Raw genomic sequence first — 23,253 nt, forward strand, 5'->3', positions numbered from 1 at the left:
TGTGATACAAAGCTGGTCTGATACTCAGACTCCTGTTTCCAGGTCTGTCACTTGCCAACAGTTTTTAATTGTTGCTCCTCATTCAAGTAGCTGTGTTTTTTAATAGCTTTTGGTTTTGTTCCTAGTTTTCTAAGAAAAGTCCTTATCCTGTCCTGCTCATCTGTTGGTCATGTATTCCCTGCTTAATAGCTTTCTAGCACACTGGCAAGTCTTGAATAGATGACAGAAAAGTGGAAGTTTCAGAGATGCTAAACTACTACAAGCTTTGCAAAATCAAACATCCAAGAAAAGCCTTAATTTGAGCTCATCCCTTACATAGAAGGGGATTGCACAGCAGCAAAACTGAACACTGAAACCTTAGAGAAGCATTGTTTCCACAGGACAAGGTTCCCACTAGCAGCCTTGATATGTGGGAGATTTTCTCCCATGCTATGATGAGAAGAGATAAAGCACTTTGTATACACTTATTGACATCCTAGGTAGCATCTTGTAATCCAGGCAATTTACTTTTTTGGTTGAATTGAGATGACTGTTGTCTGTTGGTGTTTGCAATACTAGCCTTTCTCTTAATGTACTCATTGCTGAATTTAACTGCTTTAAGGAAAACATCAGCTTTAATTATGTCTTGGAAGAGTCATTCAAATCCCTCTCCTTGTGAGTTTCCTCTTGCTCAGTGCTCCATGCTGTGGTTTGTATTTGGCTCACTGGAGCTCTTCTCAGGCTCTCATGTAAGCAGAGAGCTTGCGGCAGCACTGGGACTGTTCTCTGCATCTGTACTTTGACATGGCAGCAGCCAGATGAAATTAATAAATGCAATAGATGAAAGTGGTCAAGGAATCAAAGATGAAAAGAGATTGGTACAGAAGGAAGAAATGGCATTTCCTGAAGTTAGTAGGACATTGAGCAGATTGGTTTGAGTGGTTTGTTTTGCTTTTTTCCATTCTCAGGGGGGAGCGTGGTATTTGACCAGAAAAGCAGATTTGGGAAGAGTGGTGTGCCTAGAAAAAGAGGACTAAACCTGAACTTGCAGAAAGCTGTCTTGGACATGACTGCATGTTTCACTCAGTGCTGAGATGTATCCTTACTGTCTTGTAGTCCCTCTGACCTGCATAAATCTGTGGTGTAGGTTGCTCCTGTGGTAGTCAGCTAAGGGATCTCAGAGTCCTGACTAGGACCTGTGTGTAGGTAGGAAGAACCTGCAGGAATGTCCACCAGGCAGCGTATCGTAGCTTGTCTTAGCAGATGTGTGATACAGAGGAAGGAAGATCAAAAGCAACAAATACTGTATATTTGCAATGCAGTTCCATGTCATGGTGGGCACTTTCCAGTCCATCAAGTAATTTACACTGGCTGTGAATAATGTCAGGAGGTTTTATTCTTTCACATGATTTGTGAAGCCTCTCTTCTTCCCAGTAAGTCAGAGTCTTGTGGTATCTTAACACTAACAGGACAGCCAAATTTCCCACTTCACCAGTGGGACCTTAGGAGGAAGAGATGTTGCCACTCCACATTTCCCGCAGCTGGCAATGTGACTGGGGGGTGAGAAACTTGCTTTCCAGCCCAGATATCTTCCTCTGGCAACAGAAGGGAAAGAAACTGATGCCAGTCTTCTCTCCTCTTGTCCTCTGCTGGTATGTGGGGGAAGATATTAAGGTCAGCCCCAGGCTCTGTGTGCTGTGATAGTGTAGGTTGTTCCCTTTACACAGATGGTCTAGCTAATGAGAGTACATTGCTGAACAGAGTTCTGAATCAGGGTTATTAACACCCAGAACTAACTACTCTTTATGGAACCACATAGTTAAAAGAAATCAGCTGTAATACTAGGATACTGCATGTCGTACACACTTTTTGGACCTGTGTGCATGTCAGTGCATCTAACCAGTCTTACCCTCCAAATGTTTGACTGTCAAAAATCCCAACCCTATACTCAGAGGGAGGTATTATTGGAGATTACAGCTGGAGGTATACAACCTATTGTCCGTTTTTTCTGTCCACTTTCTTAAGGGTAAAGTGGTCTCCTGACAAAGTGCAAGGCTGGGTTTTTTTCCCCTCTATGCCCCAGCCCTGAGCTTAAATGGAGCACCTGGACCAGGGGTGGTGGTGGAGGCTGCAGGTGGGACTGACCAGGGCACTCAAGACTCAGGAGCACACCTGGCAGTGGCATGGCCCTGCATCTTCCTCCTTGCTTGACTCCCTTAATCTCATGCTGCTCTCTGCAGATCATTCTACTGGAAACCTGTTTGAAATTTTGGCAGGTTATGTTGCTTATCTAGCATTGAACAAGGCATTTGGGATCCTCTTGTGGTACGGGACTGTCATAGGCTGACGTGCTTTTTTTCTCCTTTCTGTTAACCCCTCAGCTCTGATGCTCAGCAGTCATGCTTTAACAGAATGGTTAGGCTGAGCTTGTGGACAGGATAGGAAAGTGCTGGTGAGCAAATTGGGTACACCAGAGCATCTGGCCTGTCCATCTTAATCTGAACCTCACAAGCAGTCTCTTGTGTAGAAATTGTGAAGTTTTTTATGGTTTCTTAAATAGCTGAATAAAGTAAAGCCTTTGTTAAGTTTGACTGCCATGTTTTTTAAATTATTTCTGTCAGGGTCTTGTGGAAGCATTTGGAGCAAGGTATTACTGTGTACACTTACATATTGTTTTTTTCCCAACATTCATTTTTAGTATCTGGTCTCACTTTGGTTTGCGTAGTTGATGTGACTGTATCTGTGAGATTTTTTTTTCCTTCATTCATTACTTAAAAGCTTATGAAATGTGCAATAGTGTCTAGTTTGGACAGATTTTTTTAATAAATTACTGTTATGATCTTATGATACGGAAGGAAAGGTTGGCCCTGCTTTCCACATGGAACAGCAAGTGATGAGATTCAGGGTGTTTGTTACTTGAGGAAATTATGCTTCTGTCAGCAACATGTGCAGAGCTGTGGTCTTTATCATGGAAGTTTTCATCGTCTGTGGTGTTGTGGGCACAGGCCATGTGTATGGAGGCTCTTGATGATGAAGGCTGGAGTGTTGAACTTAAGTCCTGACTGATGCCAGTGGAAAGAGCAAAAGAAGACGTTTGGTGTGCATAAAGTAATCTGGGTTGCTGAGGAGTGTTCTGTGGTAGTAGGAGTTTCCTAAGCATTGAAGTTTTCATGCCCTAGCATATGGTGGCTGAGAAGTGACAAAGGCAGGAATAGATAAAGCTATGTCATCATCTACCAGCCTGGGATAGTCTCCAAACCAGCTGAAGAGGGTGGCTGCCTGAACAGGTGATAACTAAATAATTGGCCTCATTCTTGATGTTGACCATCTTCCAGTTACCAGTGAGGTCAGTGGGAGTAATTGGTTAGTAGTTTCATTGTGTCTTAAATTTAAATACTGCCATTAACCGAAAAGGCCATGAGCTGAAATTTCCACTACCAAACCACATAATTTTGTGGTGTGTACCTATGCTATCTGATATTTTGACAGAAAGCAAAGGATCATCCAGGCAATAGAAACTGAAGGAAATAATCTGGGGAAAGAGACAATACAGACATGTTGTAGGGATTTTGTCAATTGTTGCCAGCAGTTGAAATATTCTTTGTAAAATGTTCCACAGCATCACTGATCTCTGGTTTTCCTTTACCCACAGAAGTAGGACCTCTCTCACAGCAGAATAAAATCTAATCTCTTATTTGACACCGTTTAAAAAAGTAAATATGTTCTTTGGTCACTAGGTGTATGTTGGTTATCCATACTCTCTTGAAATGTTTTTTTGAAGTGAATTTTTTTACTTGGTACATGCTCCTGTAGGCATTGGGGCTCTGGAAAATGTTAAAAATAGAGGCCTGTTTGGTTTATTAGGTGAGTTTAAAGTTCCTTCATTGTTCGGTGTCAGAAGAACAATTAAGTTTTATCTGAGCAGAGCAGGGTGTCCCTAGATGCAGGTTACAACGTATCCAGTGATACTATTAAAAGAAAGATCGTTTGTTGTGACATTGGGGAATCCTTATAAAACATCAGGAAAACTGCCTGGAAGAATATAAATGTGTTCAGGCAATGGAGTGAAATACTCTTAAACTGCAGGGTGATGGCCTGTAGCTGGATAGGTTTTCAGAGTAGCTGTTTTGATGTGATTGTTGCTTTTCCGAAGAGTCATAAATTGGATGTACTGGAACCCTTTTTTCTTGAGGCTTCTGTTGTTTGGAGTTACGGTCCAGAATCAAAGCTTCTCTTGTTAAAGAGCATCTAGCCTAGAGTTCATTAAATAAACCTTGGTGGGTTTTTTCTTTTGATAAGATGCATATGTGGCTTACATGCTTGCAGAGATGTTCGGCTTTTCCCCACGTACGGATCAGTGTGGTCTTGCAAGATTTGCTTTGTGCAGCTGTTACGGGTGCATTTAGTGTTGGCATTGTGTCTTGGTCTGTGATATGGTTCCCTGGACTGTCTGAAGCTTGCCTTCCTTGAATTGCTACTCGTACTTAAGAACAGCTATGCTGAGTTATACCGAAGATTGCACTGTGGTGGTAAGAGCCCCCAGGGTGGCCAAAGTTCAGGTGAACTTGCATCTAGGTGAGCATCAGCTGGAGACCATCTTTCTTGGTCACCTGGTCAACCCATGGTGGGATTGGTCTGACCGAAGATGGATTTTTCTACCTGAGCTAGGCTCCCTTGGTGGTCACTGGAGATCTGCTTAAGGCATAGCCGGCAAAGTCAAGAGCATGATTTATCTGGCTCTAAAAGAGGCTTCTAGAGCAGTACAAATGAGTTGTGCCTTGGAAGTGACCATTTCCGATAACTGCCTGTACAAGGGGGTTTGAAGAGACTAGCTCCCCTGCAGATACGTAACCTTAGGTGAGGAAAATTCATCCATGCTACCCAGGACTGGTAGAGCTCATCGTGTCACATACAGTTTTTGTCCACAGACTGGAAAAAACAAAAGCAGCCTGGCTACTGCTTCACCTTTATTTTACCTGCCTATTGAGTTAAAAGTCAGTCTGAAGTAGTGAAGAAAACAGTTGCCTGGGGCTCAGAGTAGAAGTAAACTTGCTCTTGGGTGCTAACCTGCTAGCTTCTCCAGCCTAGCTGTACAGATCCCTTGAAACCCAAGCACCAAATACGTATTGCTTAGTAATTGTAACTGAAGTTAGTTATTAGGAAGTTTAGCCTTCAAACAATTTTTATAGCTACTAACATATTTTGAATGGGTTTCTTTTTTTAAAAAGTACTAAAAATACTCATTGTTCTTCATCTGCCCTACTTTAAAGGAAGCTAAAAATCATCTGCTAAGATATGTCTGACATTTTGCAAAGAGGAGTTTAAAGAAAGCCATAAATGCACATGGAAATCTGTGAGAATTGGGTAGGAAAACCTTAGGGCTTCCTGATGAGAGTCGTCCAGATCCCAAGACGCTAGCTCTGTGAACTACAGAGAGCAAGAAGAGGAGCCACAGATTATTTTTTTTAGCTGCCTTTCTTTAGTCCCTTCCTGCTTGTGTGTCAGTATGGAGGGTTCAGAGTTAGCCTTGGTCATTTCCTAAATATTGTGTCTGCTCTGTTTTTTCTGCCTTTTAGCCTCTCTGTATTTTAGCTTCTCCTTATTGTTACAAAATTGTCATTTCTGTAATCTAAATTATACGCTAAAGAGTTGTATGAGCCATGTTCATGAGGGAGCTGTTTATCCCTGAGTTTTGGGGTGCCTTATTGGGGCAGCTTATTTAACCCTTACTTCTCAAGAAGTAGAATAAAATAGATGTACACAGGAAGCTTCTCACAAGTCCTGAGACTTGCAAATACAAATGTAAGCTTTGGAGCATGAGGCAAGCTTGATTTATTTAGTTAAGCCATTTTAAACTTACTTTTCTCCTTTTAAGTACCCTGGGTTTGGGAATAGGTTGCATGATAGGGTTGACCCAGATGTGATTGAGATTTTTTTTTTAATTTATGAAATTGTAATACTTATTTACATTCTGCCTACTGTTACTAAATACTGTATGTAAGTGCCAGCTGATCTAACGAGAAGTAATTGGGACAATTAATAGCTCTTGACAGTTCTTATTGTCTTTATTCTCTTTTGTATCTTCCCTGGTTCTGCATCCTTCCTGTGTAATTGCAAGTTGCAGGAGACATAACCCTTCTGCACACTGCTCGTCGGTCTCCTTTGATTCCTGCTGTACCTTTTTTCTGATCCAGCCACCTCACACTCTTCCCCAGATCTTTTTCTGATAGCTGTCTCAAAGCTTGGAAACATCAGCACATTAATCCCCCTTTCAGGTGTTTATCTTTGTTCTTGTTATTGATATTATTTGGCCTGAGTGCAAGGTGTATAGCACACTGTATTATGGATTGGTTTAAAGCAAATCCATCAACTTTTCTAAAATTAGGCAATGCTGGTTGAAGGACCCTGTTCACATTTTTTATGAGGGTTTTTGTGCTCATACATAGGCACATTAAAAATGGCTGAACTCAGGTAAATCTCCCTGGTAAGTCTAGACTTCTTCAGTGTCTAGGTCCTTTCATTATTTACAAGTAAATACATTTTAAAAATGCAGTCATAAATCTTTGAAAGCGTCTTCATTTGTGCTCAGTTGAAACTTTGCTAACTGTATTACACAAAATTGACAGCAATGTAGAAATGTTTTAACTTTCTCTGTAGGTAGGGTTGAATCCTGCTTGTAGTGATAGGAAAGCAAGCTGTAGAATTTAGGATGACTGTTGAATACAAGTTTTAGTATCTTGAAGGTTAAATGGAAGAAAACAAATCAGGGGACTGAAAGCATTGAAATGTATATTCCTGAGCCAAAAGTAAAAGAACTGGGAAGTGGGAAAAGAATTGCTGGTATCTTATTGCTGTATTAACATGTTTACCTAGCATATAGGCTGCCTTTTGCTTTTTAGTCTTGCAGCACTGACTGTGGGTTCTTTAAAACGTATTGAAAATTGGCCAGGCAAGATGTACTGTGTGACCGAGTGGATGCTGTGTTTTGGGAAGCATTAGTTAGGAGCCGGGAGAGGAGCGTTGAGCCAAGGTGCCAAGGACATCGCTGGCCTTCGGACACACTGGGAAGGTGCTGAATCATCTTCTCCAAACCCTTCTTGCATTGTAGCAGAGATGCTGGCCCACCTCCTTGGTTGGCCTGTACCCTGACATTCACAGGATACCTTTGCTGAGGTATTCACTGATATACATGCTTGCCTAAATCTATGTGGATGCCTAACTTTCAGTTTTGAAAATGAGGATGTGGTTCCTATCGCTAAGGCTTCTCCTGCCATGAGAGCTATTTACATCTATTCATTTTGTTACCTCTGTGCTCTGGTGTGCCCTGGAGAATTCTGTTCCAGTCTCCCAGCGTTCAAACATAAGTATCCACAGTGGGATTTGCAAATACACACATCTTTGGAAAATTGGTGTGTGATACTTAGAGCAGCTATGCAGCATCCAAATTACACATCTCATAAGGCATGAAAAAGAAAGTGGGCAAGCAACATTAAATAGCATATTTGTGCAAAAGCAGCTGAAGTGTGATTTCTGTGGGAACTGTGACTACTTGCCTAAGCTTCATGTATCTAAATTCCTCATTTAGGGTTGTAAGTATATAGGAGGGATTTTTGTCTGGTTTTGCATCTAGTGTCTCTTCATTCCAGATATCTTTAAGGAGCTAGATCTCTAAGTATTCTTGTTTGGGGTTTTTTGTTTTGTTTTTTCTTTCTGGGCACAAATCAAAAAGGTGATAACTTTTCCAGGTAGATCCGTGGCATATTTAATCTCCCCAGCATCGGGAGGAATCTCAGTGCACCAGGTAGTACATCGCAGCACAGGTTGTACAGCCTGTCAGCGGGATCCACAGCAGGGGCAGAAGAGGAGGCAGGGACAGGTTCCTGCGTTCCCAAGAGGATCATCAAATAAAAGAAACTAAAAGAGCTCTAAACCATGTCAGTCATCTTTTTCACATACTATTTCCTCAAAAATTGTACGGTATTTCAGCCTTTTTCTTTTTTGTAGGTAGTGTTTGGTTATCATGACTTATGTATTTTGTAGTGAAACCTTAAAAATTTGACTCTTCCTCAAGTGTATGAATTCACTAACCTTAAAGAGCAGTTGCCTGAAGAACATTTTCAGTGTCATGCGGTGTTACAGTCTCAATCACCCACTCCTGCTTGATTTCCACAGGGCAGTTGGTAGGGTGTTTTATTTTGCTGGTTGTTTTTTACACTATTCAGTAGCTAAACAAACTATGTTGTTATTTATATATACACTTGATTGTAAGTGGAAAAAACCTTACTGTATAGGTAAATAACCTGTTTAGCCATTGTTTTTCCCTCTACTTTGCTGGTCTGTCCCACCTCATGCACACACATACAGAGAAGGGCAGTCTGCTTAATTGGACTGATGATTTTTTGTTTCTGTTCTTTCCTGAAGTCTGACTCTGGGTTAGGTGCCATGAACAATTTGGCCCTAGCTTTTCCACCCAAGTTTGTGACCTCCAGCATCGCTGAATTGCATGTTTAGCTTTTCACATTTTCTTGCCATTTCATGGATGGTTTTAAAATAGTTCTCTCTATGTACATTTGTAAGGGGTTTGCACCCCTTTGTGTTCTCTTTTCTTCTGTTGCTCTTTTTTAGTTAGTCATGCAGTGAATTTGCCGGTGGTATAGGTGGTGGAGGATATTTTAAATTATTATGAGATCTGCTGATGAAAAGGCTATGTGTGAGCTCAGTGTTGTTAAAGATAGTGTTGATGTGATATCTTGAACTGGAGACTGTTTCTGCAGAGGTTCTTGAATTACTGCATAGGGCAAACCCTAGTGCTTGCATTGTGTAATGTCCTTTCCCAGTCCATTGTCTTCTATTAAATCATTTTGTAGTTCAAATCCATCTCTTACTCTCGCATGCATCTGCTTTGTTCCTCATCCACCTGCACCCTCCCATCTGTCAAACAACAAAATACTCTGATCAGAATTAAATATTAACTTTATGATATGAATGTCTTGGAGAAGAATAATACAGTTCTAGGCATAAATGTTTAGTCCTCTGGAAGAGTGGAAAATGAGGTGATGGAAAATGCCAGGTTGTAGTTCACAGGCAGCAGCATTTAAATGGTTTGCTATAATCATATTAGGATAGAATTAAACAGAGTTCTTTATTTTGTACTGCAGTGAAATAGGGCTGTTACTGATCTTTTTCTCCTCCCTCTTGCTTTGATGATTAGCGTGAAAACTCAAGCAGCAAAAATTACAGGAGTTCTGCAAGCAGTGCACGGAGAAACCGGCGTGAGGAGGTCTGAGTTGTAGTTTTGTGTCCTTGCACATGAGAGCTCTGGTGCTTCCCTAATAGACTGAAAATGAGACCACTGCTGCTTTGTAAGAGGTCTGTTCCAGCCACATTGCTCTACAGCTTGGCAGATGGTGGCATGTGAATGGTTTCATATTGATTGGATGGATTTGCCTCGGGGTAAGAGAAGTGTGGGTCCTTAAAGATGCACTTCTAGATATTTTTTTCTTTCTATTTGAAAAAAAAAAAAGTATATTTATAAAACACTTCTCTTTAAATCAGAGGAGTGTGTGGTAATCAAAGCACTGAAGTTACCTGGAAATAAAAAGTCCTTAAATAGATTATCACAAAGACCAAAAAGCCAAGAATACTTATTTACTAAATGATTACGTTTTTACATTAGAAGAAAGTGACACTTTTAATTAGTGTTCAAGGCATATGGTGAATGAGAAAATAAGCTTATTTCATGCAAACAGAAATCGATGCAAATAACCTTTCTCCTCATATAAAAAGGGATGACTTGAAACTCAATACATATTCAAGAAGGTTAAGTCATTACTGCATCACTTTAATATTAGTTAAAGGCCAACAAAGAAAATCACTACACTGCATGTACTTTCTCAGCAAGGATTGCTATAAATGAAAGAATTAGGTGATGGTACTTTGTAGGTGATAAATCTTAAGCCTTTGTCCATATAACGCATTTATTCTTTAACCGTGGTAAATAACCTTTTGGGTTCTGCCTTAGCACAAGTAGTGGCCTGAGATGCCTTAACTCTCCAGTGATTCATCCCAGCTGGTAAAGCCATTTTGTGATACTCTTTGTTTATTGTTCTTTCTCACACCTCTGTTTCGTGCTTCAATCTTGTAATTGTTGTTTGTAAATCCTTCGGTATAAAATTACTTTTAAAATGTGTTTGTACAGCACCTAACACAAAGATCCCAATCTCATTCAAGCCTCTGGGTGTTGCTGTAGAGCGTTGAGTGAATTCATATTTTTTTATAGTAATGGAAGTATTCCTTGAGGTATTTGACCTTAAATAAAGCATAAAAAAAAGCTTAAGTAGCTTGCAGACATGTAGGAATGGGGACAGTTTGATAACTTGGGAGACTTGGGTGCTGTTGAAAACTGGATCCTTTCTGTGTACTTCAGTCTTCTGCTCTGATGCGTGCAACAGTGGTTTCATAAATGAATTTAAGCCAAAATATGTCATAGCAATATCTTATCAAGTTGTCTTCAAATTTGCTTGAAGGTATAGTTCATATTTTCTAACAGACTCTACCCACGTGAATTATTTACATGCTGAATTTTGCATTTCCATGAAAGAACAGTCGTGCATGATGATTTTGTTTCTTCTGCAGTACAGACCATTTCTGTTGGCGTGCTTTCCCTTTTAATTACACTTTGTTCTCAGAACTGATTGGATTTTATCATTTAGTTCATTTTTTGCTGAATGAAATGCTCCTGTATAAATTTTAAGGTCCCTTTAAAAAAAAAGGTAAAAGTTAAGGGATTTTAGGGTTTTTGTGTGTGGGCTTGCTTCTGGGGAGACAAGGGCATAAACCAGTGCAAAATATTTTTTTCCTCCTGCTTGATAAGTGTAGGGGGGATTTATGCTGTATATCACAACTAGCAGCTATTCCAAGAAAAATCTTTAAGATGGTTACTTGAATCTGTGTACACTGCCCACCTGGTGGTTATGGAGCGAACTGTTACTTTAAAGAATAGTTTAAACAACAGCCATGTTTGGGGCAGGCTGATCTTGCAAAGAGAGCAGTACATATAACAGGAGTCTACAGTGTGATAAGGGGAAAATTCAGCTCACTGACTAGATGTTTTAATGTGCGAACTCTAGGGAAATAACATATTGACTGTTCTGTTGTGCGCAAGAAAATTGAAGAACCCTTTGCAGACAGAGGGCTTGCAAAGGATTCTTTCTGTTTCTCTTAACCAAAATCTGTGGCAAGATGTTTGAAATCAGCAGGACGCTTAATGCTGCTTTGTTAAATAATGAGGTAATATTTTGTCACTCTTTCTGGGCAGCATCTGTTTTTTCTCCTTTTTCATATGTTTGTGAAGGATTCAGTTTAATCTTATGAAAGTGAAAGATTTTAAAAAATCAGTCTTCAATTTATTATTTTTTTCCTTTTGATGCTTTTGGAGAATTGGGTTGTCTTTTATTTGCGGTTTCAATCGGCTGCTGTTGCCTAGGACATTATGCCACGTAAGGCTTCTAAACTGCACAGAGTAGGTAGTTATTAACGCTGAATTGGCTTCTGGTATAGTCCATCTGGGCTCTGTATGAGAGAGCTTGCTAGCGGCTACTGATGCTAAGATACCCGCAACCTTTGGGATGTATGCGTGGTGGAGAGGGGCTCAGTGATATGAGATCACTTCTTTTAAGGGAAACTGTCATTAATGAGTCAAGAAACTGCTCATTTATGGTAAGGAGAGGGAGGGGGGGCTGGGAAACAACCCTGTGATTTCATTTTGATATTGGATTAGCTGTTTAAGACAAGTTTCTTTTTGTGGGGGAAGATTGCATTAAAAAATATGCTTTGCTCAGGGGCTTGCTGGCTGATGCTGGAGAGACTGTATTGAGAATCTGATGCTTTACAAATGTCACAACTGTGATGCAGTGGTCAGTCCCTTACCCTGAAAGATAAATGGTACTATTGGAAACACGAGAATAAGGTTGACTTTTTCAACAATAGGATTCTGCCTTTGTCTTTACAGAGAGAGGCCTCTGAGGACATTTGAGCGTTTGTTTTAGTGTTCCTCGGAAAGACTGCGTGTGTGGGGTGCTTTTTGGGAAAGTGGTCAGTGTGCAGAGTACCTGGATTTATAAGACTGATATGATAGCTAATTTTTTAGAGGCGCAGTGTGCAATTATTGTTTCAGAAAAATGGCTGAATCTCTTGATATGCATAACGAATTTATAATAACAAAGTAGGCTGAAGTTGGAAAGACTTAAAAATAATTTCTGGATGCCTTCTTCGGTGTTATTAACCCCTGAAGAGACCTTAAGTAAAAATTTGCATTACAAATCTAACTTTAATATTCGATGTGTATTTGCACAAGAATGTATGGTAATATACTAGCTCTGTAGCATTTTGATGCCTCTGTGTTCAGTCTAATAGGTCACTTAAATATTTGAGATAGGAAATCTATCTTATGAGCTAGTTCAATCTTTACTAGTTTTTACCAAGCTACGAATGTGCTCAAAAAGATGCATGGTGAGAGAAATCCTCTGCAGCCTTTTACATTGTTCATATTTTAATTGAATTCAGTGCTCATTCCACAAATAGATGGTATGATGTCTTTTACATGCAATTTTTCTCCTCACTTGGTCTGTTTGTAGCTAGATTTTATAAGCTTACTATATTTCATATGTTTTATTGGTGTGTTTAGTCTGTATGTGTGTTTGAGTTTGTCAGTGGCTTAAAGAAATTTAAAATGTACAGAATGTCAGTTCAGAGCCTAGCAGTTCGGAGGGCATATTTATGCTTTAAAAAAAAATAAAACTTCTAGAACAATGATTATCTAATTACACATTTTTGAGAACTGTTTTGGTGGTTTGTAGCCAGGTTTTCTTTCTCCAGGAAAGAGCTAAGTGAGCTTATAACATGGCCCATCCTAGCTTTCTCCGTTTTTAGCTCTTACGTTTAAAAATGCTTGCAATGATACTGAATTTTTAAAAACCATATTTGGCTGTTGAAATGAATGTGTGAATGGTAAAATTAAATGATTCCTACATATGTTAATAGAATAATACTCGGTCGCTTTAGTTGAGATGAACGTAAATTCAAGGTTAGTGGCAGTTACAGGATGCCATGCCTTGTTACTTTGGCCAAAACATGCTTTAGGACAATAACTCCAAGTAAGAGAAAGAAATGAATCCTTCCTAACTTGTGAGAATTTTGAATAAACTTGCTGTGGTCAGGACATAGTAAAATATTGGTGTTTGGAAGTGAAGTTTTGTTAGTTTGTCAGTGGCAGCGAGCGCAGGATTAATGAGTGTGCATTGTTAAGTTAAGCACGTTCCTCTCTAAGGCTGGAAAAAATTTTTTTAAATGCCCAAAGTTCGCTGTCTTTTTATTTCCTGTATAGCTGAAGAATAATGAAGCAAGGTGGTAAAATAATTCTGAAATACTACTGTCATTCGGGGGAGTGCTCTGATAAATAGGTGTCTGCTGTGCCTTTGACAGTGTCAAGTGGCAGCAATATCAAATCCACTTCTAAAAATATTTATTTAAAAAAAAAAACCTCACAGGGCCGAAGGAAGGAGAGATGGGTTGATTATTAAAATCAATAGTACCTGAAAATAAATGCAGCTTTAAATGCATGTCAAAGCGCTTTTGTTGTGCCTTTAAGCCTAGAGGCAGATCATTAAATATGCATTTCTCCGGAAAGCAACTGTCGAAAAAGATAAGGTAGTTAAAATACGCCGGACCTGGGAGCCGGGTGTGCAGGAGGTAAGAAGATGTAGGCACTGAAGCATGGCTGAGGTATGACATCGCTGCGGCCGAGGGCTCCTGCGCCGGTGGGGTGGGAAGAGGTAAAGAAAAAAAAAAATAATAATAATAAAAAATACAGGGATGCGTGTTGTTTCTTCAACCGGGCCTTAATTACTAGACACAAGCAGCAGTTCAGAAATCTGGTCTCTGTTGTTGTAGAGGTCACCAAATCATTAACATTGTCAATCTGGCAGCGGCTAATTTCAATAGCACCTGATGTCGCAACGCCTCCCCGCGCGGCGGCGGCCAATCAGCGCCCGCCCGCCGCTGACAGATGGTCCCATAAATGGATGTAAAGGGGAGACGCCGCCAGCCAGTTCCAGCAGGGCTCCGCGCCGCTCCGCCCGCCGCCGGGGGCTGCCGCACGGGGACAGCGGTACCTGATCTTCACAAAAAAGAGAAAGAAATAATATAATATTTATTATTATTATTTATTTATTAATTATTATTATTATTCTCGCTGCACAAACGTCTAGCACTGTGCTTTGTGGATCTTTAAAAAATAATAATAAAAATAATTCCCTGAAACCTTAGCAAATCTGTAGAAGAGTTGAAGCCTTTCAAGACCCAATATTTGCCATTAAGAATGGTTATGGTAGGTATTAGTAGATTTAAAATCTGATTGTAGCGGGTTTATATAGAGGTAGATATAGAAGCTAACATACAGATTTTCCCCGAATCTGCATCATTCTCAGTCTGTGTTTTCACATGAATTTAGTTTTCTGCTACTGATTTGTTTGTACATGATCTCTCCCTTCCCCCCTTCTCTCTCCCCCTCTCTCTCGCTCTCTCTCTTTCATATTTAATGTGTGCGTATCCTTTAATAAAGGATGTACTTTGTCATTTTAAGGTAATTGCGATTTCTCTCAGAATAAAGAAAAAAGCTCATTTCTAATGCAAGGCTGGTATGTGGCTAACTGAAATGCAAAAGGAAGAAGAGGCTTTTTTAAGGGGGGGGGGAGTTAATTTCCACATTGACATTTTGGAGATACAAATGCAGAGCAAAATCCTGGGGGGGAGGTGTGGGGTGTGAAAAAGCCTCGAGATTGGTAATTTTCTTTTGGTGGACTGCGCAATAGGTATGGTAATTTTAAAAGAGGGTGATTTATATGAGCTTCAGTAAATGCTGCATATTGTATTTCAAAGAGTTTCCTGTCATGACCTCATAAAAAGAGGAGGAGGCTTGTATGTGTTGCAGCGCCTAGTATATGTCGATTTTGTTGCATCGTTGGGCAGCAGCGCTGTAAGAAGGAATGTCAGCTTTTACATAACGCTCTTTTTGCTTTTGACTCTGTGAGGGGCTGTAAGGGTCCATCTTTGTGATCACAGATGGAGTGGAATGGCTTGAAAATGGTAAGTGAACGGGGAGAGCCTGCTCGTGGGGTTTTGTCTTGCTTCTCGTGTGCCTCGCGAATTTCTTTTGTTCAGGGCGGTGGATTGTGAGTCATAAAATAAAATTAGAGAGCCTTGTTTATTTTTTGTGGGATATGTCTGCCTGTGTGTGTGTATATATATCTCTATATGTATTTAACGTATCTAACTGTGATGGCACTTCACGGTGTTTCCATTGAACGTTGCATTTCAGTCGAGCGAGGATGGTCTCTGCTGACAGTCATGGTGTCATTGTACCGCATGTGCCTGGCGGATCAGGCAGCCGATGATGCCTTTTAATCTCGGTTTGTATTACACCAGCCTTAAATACAAACCTAATAATCGCCTCTAAAGTTCAGGTATTGCGTTTCCTATGGAGCCGGTGCTGTAGAGGACGGATGGATGGGTGGATGGAAGGGTGTGTTTTTTTGTGTCGGGGTGGGGGCTGGGGGGGAGCCGTGTTGTTTTGTGCTTTTTTAAATGCCGGGAGAAGTCAAAGCCATTTATGTGAAAAATAGTATTTCTATTTTTAGACTATATTCTCCTGGCAGAGGAGCCCGGACGCGCTCGTCTCGTCCCCTCTTTTGTGCTTTCCTTACAGATTGTGCAAAATGGCATGATCAAATACAACTGCCGGGGACTTTGGGCTGTGCCGAGCGGGGCGACCCGGGGTGGGGGCTGGGACCAAACCCGCACAATACCCATCCCTCCTGCCAGCCCCACGGGATGCTGGGGGGTGTGGGGGTCCCCCCCTTCCCTTAATTTAACGTTTTGCAGACTTTTGCTGCGGATATTTATTATAACCAGGGAAACAAAGCGACGGTCTTTTCCCATTCTTACAGGATTGTCTTTGTCTAGCTGCTTGTTTTGATGGGTGTAAAACAAATAAGATTAGACTGAGCAGCCGAACTGAAAGCGATAGCTGGGAGGAAAAGCCAATGAAAGGTTGCCGGGGAAACGAGCATAGGGGAAGCTGAGTGGGGGAGCAGGTGGCAATCATGTGGGAATACTGCAAACAGTGTAAAAAAAAAAAAAAAATCTAAAAAAAAAAAAGCAGGGGCTACCTCGATTATCTCTGCTGTTCTTTGTGGCAGTCACAACTTTAATTATTCTTTATAAATAGGTGTTAATTACATTTCTGGCTCAGGCTTACAGTGATTTCTAGAAATCTGGTTTTAAGCATCTGTTCTTTCTCCTTTGCAAAAGAGGGTTATCTTTCTTTTTTTTTCCTTCCTCCTCCCTGCTGTGAAATTGTACGTGCAAAAAATTGCAAGGAATCCTGTGAGGCAGTATAAAAAAAAATGTAAATTATATTGAATGAAGTTGACAGAGGTATAATAGTGAACTCCCACAGCTGATAGCTTCTGCAAATAATTTCTTAGAATTTTCCAGCAAATGTCCCTATGAGAACAGTAGGTAGAATGAATTTACCCTAAGCAGTGATTTTGTGTTAAGTGATATTGGTATTTTTACAAAATCAGATGGTTATATGGCAGAATAATCAGTTCAGGGGAGTTCACCATATCCTAGGGTTTGTGCGAGTGGAATTTATGAAAATAATGAGATTATTCTTCTCTTCATCTCCAGCCCCACCTTTAGCCACAGTCTATTATATATCTGCTGGAGCAATATCCACTTCCAATGTCGGGCTCCTTGTGGCAACTTTACTTTTTAAACTGCTGCTGAATATTTTGCTAATTGTGATGGTCTCTTATTGTAGTGGCAAACAATAATGGGAAATAGCTATTGGTGCTGAAAGTGTTAAAAAAGCGTAGTAGACTAGTAAGTGATAGACGGTAGCGTAAAAGATATAAAAATGTGGTTGCCCAGAAAATGCTCATCTATCACATATCAGGAGGCACAAGAGAAGCAAAGCAAGAATATAGAACATGCCTTCCTTTCTGTCTTCAGATTTTCAGATATTTTTACTTTCTTCCTTTTTTCTGGTGCAGGATTACTTTGAATGCAAATTCAAGCAGGAATGGTAGTGCTTAGTTTAAATATAAATAAAAAGGAATTAAATCCCCCTCTTAATTTGCTTTGTTTTAAGTATTGCTTCTGCTGCAATCCTTTTTGTGAAGTAATTGAATGGCCCTCTGAAAACTGCACTGTTTTACAATGGGGGGGGATCTTGAGGGTGTGTGTGTGCGTGTGTAAAATTCTGTATTTTACAGTCTGTGCATGTGCACAGAGATGTATTCTGACATGCATTGTAGTTGTACGTGAGAGTAAAATAATTTTTCTTCTGTCCAAAACAGAGATACTGTGTTCTAAATCTATTAACTTAGTCATGACAATAAATAAGGGTGCCTTTTATTATACACAGCTGCATTGTTTGTTTTAAGAGTCATCAGCTAGTAGTTACATTTTCATTTTCTGTTCAATTTGGTGTTTCTACAAAGATTTTAAAATAATGTAATCCTTGTTTTATGGCGCACGTGTTCCTGCCCCAATCTTCCTCTTTTCTTTGTTTTAAGAGTATATTAATGAATACAGCCAGCATGTACATAGTGACATTTTCTTTTTGCATGTAAAAGATTGCATTGTAAATCCTCATATAGAAAAATAGCTATTAAGTTAGTGAAGTTGAATTAAGATTGCTACGAATACTAAAGAAAGATTACAATGTAAAACCTCTTTCTGTTAGACAAAGGTAGAAAAAAATGTAGTTGTCTTTAGACATGACTTTTTTAAAAAATTGTTGTCTTGGTGAACTACTACTCAGAAAGGATGAAATTTTACAACTGGATATTGATGCAATGTGAATACCAGCCATCAGTTTAAAATCCTATCCCCACGTACTCTACTAATCAAGTTCCCATGTTAGATATAGGGATGCCTCTCCACTGTTGACTGGCTTGGTTGCCTGCTTTGCTTTCTTCTTTATTAATTTTACCTTTTTGAGCGCTCTCAAAGTGAGCCTGAGCTGTTGTGACAAAGGATGGTTACAATGAGCTAGAAGGGGTATACTTAAAAATCCCGTTTGAATGGGTTTGGAATAGTCTTCATCATCTTTATTTGGTCCTGTTAAATATTGTGACTCTATTGAAAGAAAATCCAGTTGCCTTAATCTTACATATATTTAATGTATTATTTTTTTTTAAATAATATCTTCTAGGTTACAGTGAATTTTTTTCCTCGACCTTCCTACTTGGTATGCTGGGAGTGTACTAATTAAATGCAGGTTATTTTCTGTGTGTAATTGTCATACTGTTGGTACATAACCTAGAGCCACTCCACACCCCGAGGTTTTTCAAAAGAAATAAAGTATGATTGCGTCCCATATTCTGGCAGGGGGAATTTGTTGTTTTCTTTTAGGAACTTGCACTTTCAAAATAATTTCAGCAAACACCCCAGGCAAGAAATGAACAGTGGCAGAGAATATTATAGCGAGAGGGAGAGAGATGCAGATAACTTGACAAATCGACTTGTCTGTTTTGGCAATCTGTGTCCACTAGACAACTCATTTACATGCCTGGACACATTAAAATGTACATTTGTTTGTCTGTGGGACAGCTAACTGGATATACTCTGATGCACTGGCAAATACTGCATTGCAGTATTTTTTTCAATGTCATTGGGGTTTGGGGGGAGAAGTGGGTGCAAACAGTCTTTTTGCAAGTGAGGCGATGTTAAAAAGCATGGTACCTCTGTAAAGGATAGGCCAGATTTTGCAAAATTTGCTAATCTGTGATGGAAAGTCACCCCTCCCCCATGGCACTCCTATCCCTCTCTTGCTCTTTCTCTTTTTCTTTCTGAGTAGGATGGAGGAAGAGACGGGTATGCATGTATCTTTATGTGTGTGTTCATGCATGTGTATCTTCCCTTCGCATTTGAATGGATGTTAAGGAAAATGCTGGGATTTATATGAGAAGGGAAAGGGCGTTTGCGTAATGTAATGCTTTCCAATTGTTTGTGTAAATGTCCAGCTACCAGCAGTGTAGGACTTCCAACTAACTTTAAAAGCAAGGCACACTTTTCATCTTCTAAAGAATTTTGCAAAGAGGAGGGTAATGTTTCAATTCAACAAGTTCAATAGATTTATTCCTAATAAAAATAGTGTTTAATGGGGACCTGTATCTCGCCTTAGCCTTTGCGTTTGAGTACATTTAACCATTTGAGATGATACTAAGTGAAGATGTTGGAGAAACAGATATTCAAAGACCGTTTGCTTGCTTTTTCCCTTCAGATGATCAATCTTTACTTTCTAAAATACTGGAATATTTTAGGTGTGGGGGGCTTTTGTAGGTCACTAGCTTTACAGCAAAAAGAAGAAAGGAGGGAGAAAAGGTCTCAATGTGTCAGAGGCAGTAATTGTCTAAAATTAGCCATCTAGAAAAGGCAGGAAAGGCTTGGAGGAAGGAGAAGGAGGCACTAATATGTGAAACAGCACTGTGCTAGTTGGGGAGATAATGAGTGATAAATTTGAACTGGTGCAGTGGTGTGATACCCATTAATTTCTCAGAACCTTGACTTTGCAGGTTTGTTACTCTGTTGTTCACACCTTTAATTATAACCAGGTTTGGATGATAGCTTGGGGCACTGAAGATGAGACCTTTTGTTTGTTGTTTACTTATTTAAGTGTTCAGACAGAGTTTGCAGTAGCGTTGGAACATCAGTGTTAGAAATGAAATACTTTCAGATGAGGTTATAATAAGAATGCAGTTAATTTTTGCAACTACCTAATGTTGTCTTGTTTGTAGCATTTACATTGCTTGCATAAATTCGTTAAGAATTAGCTCAGTAGAACCAGTGTTAGGTTGATCTTTATTTTCTGTCACTGTTTCTGTTTTCCCTATCCATTTTGGAGCTCCTAGTGCATTATTGCTTCTTTAGGGCCCCAAAAAGTAGGGAGGAAGCTGAGAGTCTGTCTTACCTATTGTTTTACCCTTGACTGTGTCTTACATGAGGACTTTCATCTCAATGAAGAAGAAAAACTGTAAAAGTCAGGAAATGCTGCAAACCAGTGAAGAATTGTTAATTAAATGGGATGAAAAGACAGAATATTAAGAGAAAAATTTAAAAAAAGATGGCGAAACCTTTGTGCATCCTTTCTGGAAGTGGTTTAGTTGCACAGTAAAATACAAACCTGGCTTTGACAATATTTAGAGTCATGATGTATATAAAATTCTGTAGTACGCCTTTGTTGCTAAGGCACATGCAATTGCGTCAGTGATGCTGTTGTGATGAGAAATTATATGTCCTTGAATTCTGGAAAAAAAAATACTTAGTTTCATTTATTTTTTTATAGCAATAAAAAAGTTTAATATTAAAAAGCTCTTATACATTACAGTTGGTATTTTTCCCAGTCTGGAGCTGTGCGCCAGTATTTTTCAGAATCAGGGTGGTAGTGTATTTGATGGCTTTTGAGCATTCAGAACTCTTGGAGGTAAAGATGATATGATAATGTATATTTGTTTGAAAACAGACGCAAATGACTATGGCAAGTGGTTCTGTCGTTCACAGTGCTTCAAGAAGGTTCCACACATAATGCGTCTCTGTCCACTAAGTGATTTTTGGTGTTGGCAGAGGGCAGCAATGCCACTGGAGCCTTTCCAGTAGCATAAGTCCTTCAGATCCAGCCACTCTGCTGCGTACCTGGGTGTGTTCACCGAGCTGTGGAAGGAAAACCAAACAGCTCCCTCCTGTTTTTGCTTCCTGAGTTCTCACCAAACGTCCCATCTGACCCTCTATGTAGAGACCAAAAAGGTTGCTGCTGGAGCAGGTAACTGCACTGCGCTTGGGCCCTATGTGTTGGCCTGTAATTGCATGCGCGCTCGTTTGCAGTAGCCAATTGTTTTTTTCCGAGCACTGCAAAGTATTTAATCCCAGGCTGAGTGCTGTTGAAAAGCTTTTGTAGGGACATGAGGGATGAAGGAAGCTTGTCCTTATTTTTCTTCCCCGTATGAATCTCTCATTATTGCATACTGGAAAACTAGCAAAGACAGCAATACTCACGATTTAAAATTTAAGGTAGATCTGACTCCTCTTGTAACATTATGTCTAATTGCCCAGTGAGGATGTGGAATTCCAGGAATCGACTCTGTCCCCCATCTCTCCTGCTGCAGGGCAGGACAGTTGCCAGAAGTCCATGTTTCTCTACTGCTATTAAAAGCAAAACTGATACTTGTGACTTTGAGAAGTATTATTATGGCTAGACTAAACTTCCTCAGAAGATTTCGCATTGGGGATTTTTTGTTTAATACATGGATTAATTTAAACTCTTGATGTCAATGATGTGCTTAAGGTGTGTGGAAGTCAACCTGTTTATAGTAGTTCTGGTTTGAGAGGATTGTAGTAAACCACACAGGCAAAATACTAATGAGCCTTTTTACTGAGTGGGATGCTAATCTGGGGAGGAGGCCATGCCTTTTCTCAGTCCTTCTAAGCTGACATGTGGACTCCCATAGCCATCAGCAGTTTCATTTAGATAATACAAAATTCACAACTCAACGGCATGAAAGAACCCATGTTTAAGTCACTACACTGGGGTGAATTGTTAATGCATTTTGCATTTGGGATCAGAGATATTTGGGGTTTTACTTGATTGAAGGGTTTATAAATGTGACTGTTAGTTGTTGTATTCATCTTCTACTGGTCATCCTTGATCTTTGAATGGCGGTCAGTGACTTTTTGCTTTACTATTTGCAGAAGAACTTGTGGGCAAAGACTCATCCTGTTAATTCTGTAGAGGAGAAGGCACAGTCACGACACCGTAGAAGTAATAATACATGTAAACAAATGCTCCTTAAATAAAAATAGCTCTAATACCGTTCCCTGTATATCTTTGTTCCAAATGAAGTTACTGGCAGTAGATGAGTAGGGGGAAGTTGATTTTTAGCAGAAAGCGTGAATGCTGGAAATTCTTCCTAATATGCGTGTGCCAGCTATACTGTGGCAATGTTGCTGTCGATTCCCTTCCTGTGAGAGCAGCTGTTCAGGGAATTAATCTTTGCTTGATGCAGAGGGTCCTGAAAAATTCAACGTGCAAATACGGTGATGGCTGTGGCCATTTTTAGTGTGACTGTTGATGGGAACTAACTCCATGATCTAGCATAGTAGCATATTGTTCTTTAGACTAACTGGGCCAGGACAAAATCATCATTCTGTATTTCGTGTGCTCTGTGAGAGATTCCAGAGTGCACTTCAGAATTTGACATTGTGTTTGATAATTTATAGAGCACAGTTTATATTTAACTGTAGACACACTAATCCAGGGAAAGAGTAGTATATTTTTAGAATCCTTTTTTTATTGTCTGTGCTTGTCATTACCCAACTACTGAAAGAAGTGTTCACAAATGTAGATGCTCACTGGGGTAGAAATTGTTGAGTTTAATTTCCATCGTTAGTCTTTGCTATGTGCAAAAATGAATGTTATTTGTGTAATGTTATTTGTGATTATCAAGAAGCTTTGCAGCCATATGTAGCCCTTGTGGCTGCTACAGGAGCCATGTTCTCCAGCATTTTGACACCAAGCTGGACCAGGACACACACCTAGGCTGAATGCCTCAGCAGTCAGGGATGCTTAGGTGATATATTAGTTCTAATAATGACACAATGTCACTTCTGTCACCAAGTTCTCCTTCTCTGAGGTGAAACACACAGATGGAGTGGATTCAGCTGTAAGTTTAAAAAGCCTACCTATGATGGCTGAGTATTGTAAGGGAAAGCCAGCCAATAGAAAGGACAGTAACTTGGTTATTTTGACTTTTTTAATACTCAGGTAAGCTGTTCTTATGTGTTTAGGCTGTTAGGACATTTCTGCATAGTAATCTCTAATAATGCTGCTATTTTTCTGGTTGCTTATTGACATCTAAGCAAAATGTGATATAATGGGTTTGAGTCAGGACAGCTGGGATAGTCTGGGTTCCACCCTGTCCACAAGTGCCTGTACCTGAGCAGGGGCCGAGGTCAGCAGGGCTCCTGTTGGGTGCATTAGCAGAATTGTGTTCTAACCAGGAGTGTGTTGTCTATGAGGTCTGCTCATTTTTTTTAAGAGGAGTTTTAAAAGATTTTTAATGTTTTGGTGTTCAGGCTATGTTTGTTTATTTGAATAAGAATTTGGTCAATTTGAATATGATTTCATTTGGAAATTTTAGGAAGCATCTTAGT

The 23,253-nt window shown here is 39.8% G+C and overlaps 1 protein-coding gene across 5 annotated transcripts in view; it reads left to right on the forward strand.

The window, feature by feature from the left end:
- The window catches only part of ELAVL4 (ELAV like RNA binding protein 4), a 101,164-nt gene that overhangs the window by 26,161 nt on the left and 51,750 nt on the right, over positions 1-23,253 (forward strand). For 2 of the 5 annotated variants that reach the window (XM_050900916.1, XM_050900917.1), the window contains exon 1: positions 11,581-11,697. The exons of the other annotated variants lie outside the window; for them this stretch is intronic. In XM_050900916.1, coding sequence (XP_050756873.1) covers positions 11,581-11,697 — 117 coding nt within the window. Of the gene's footprint in view, positions 1-11,580; positions 11,698-23,253 lie in introns of those variants that run through there. 5 annotated transcript variants of the gene reach the window in all.

The sequence above is a fragment of the Gymnogyps californianus genome, chromosome 8, assembly GCF_018139145.2.
Source record: "Gymnogyps californianus isolate 813 chromosome 8, ASM1813914v2, whole genome shotgun sequence".
In the NCBI taxonomy this organism is placed as follows: domain Eukaryota; kingdom Metazoa; phylum Chordata; class Aves; order Accipitriformes; family Cathartidae; genus Gymnogyps; species Gymnogyps californianus.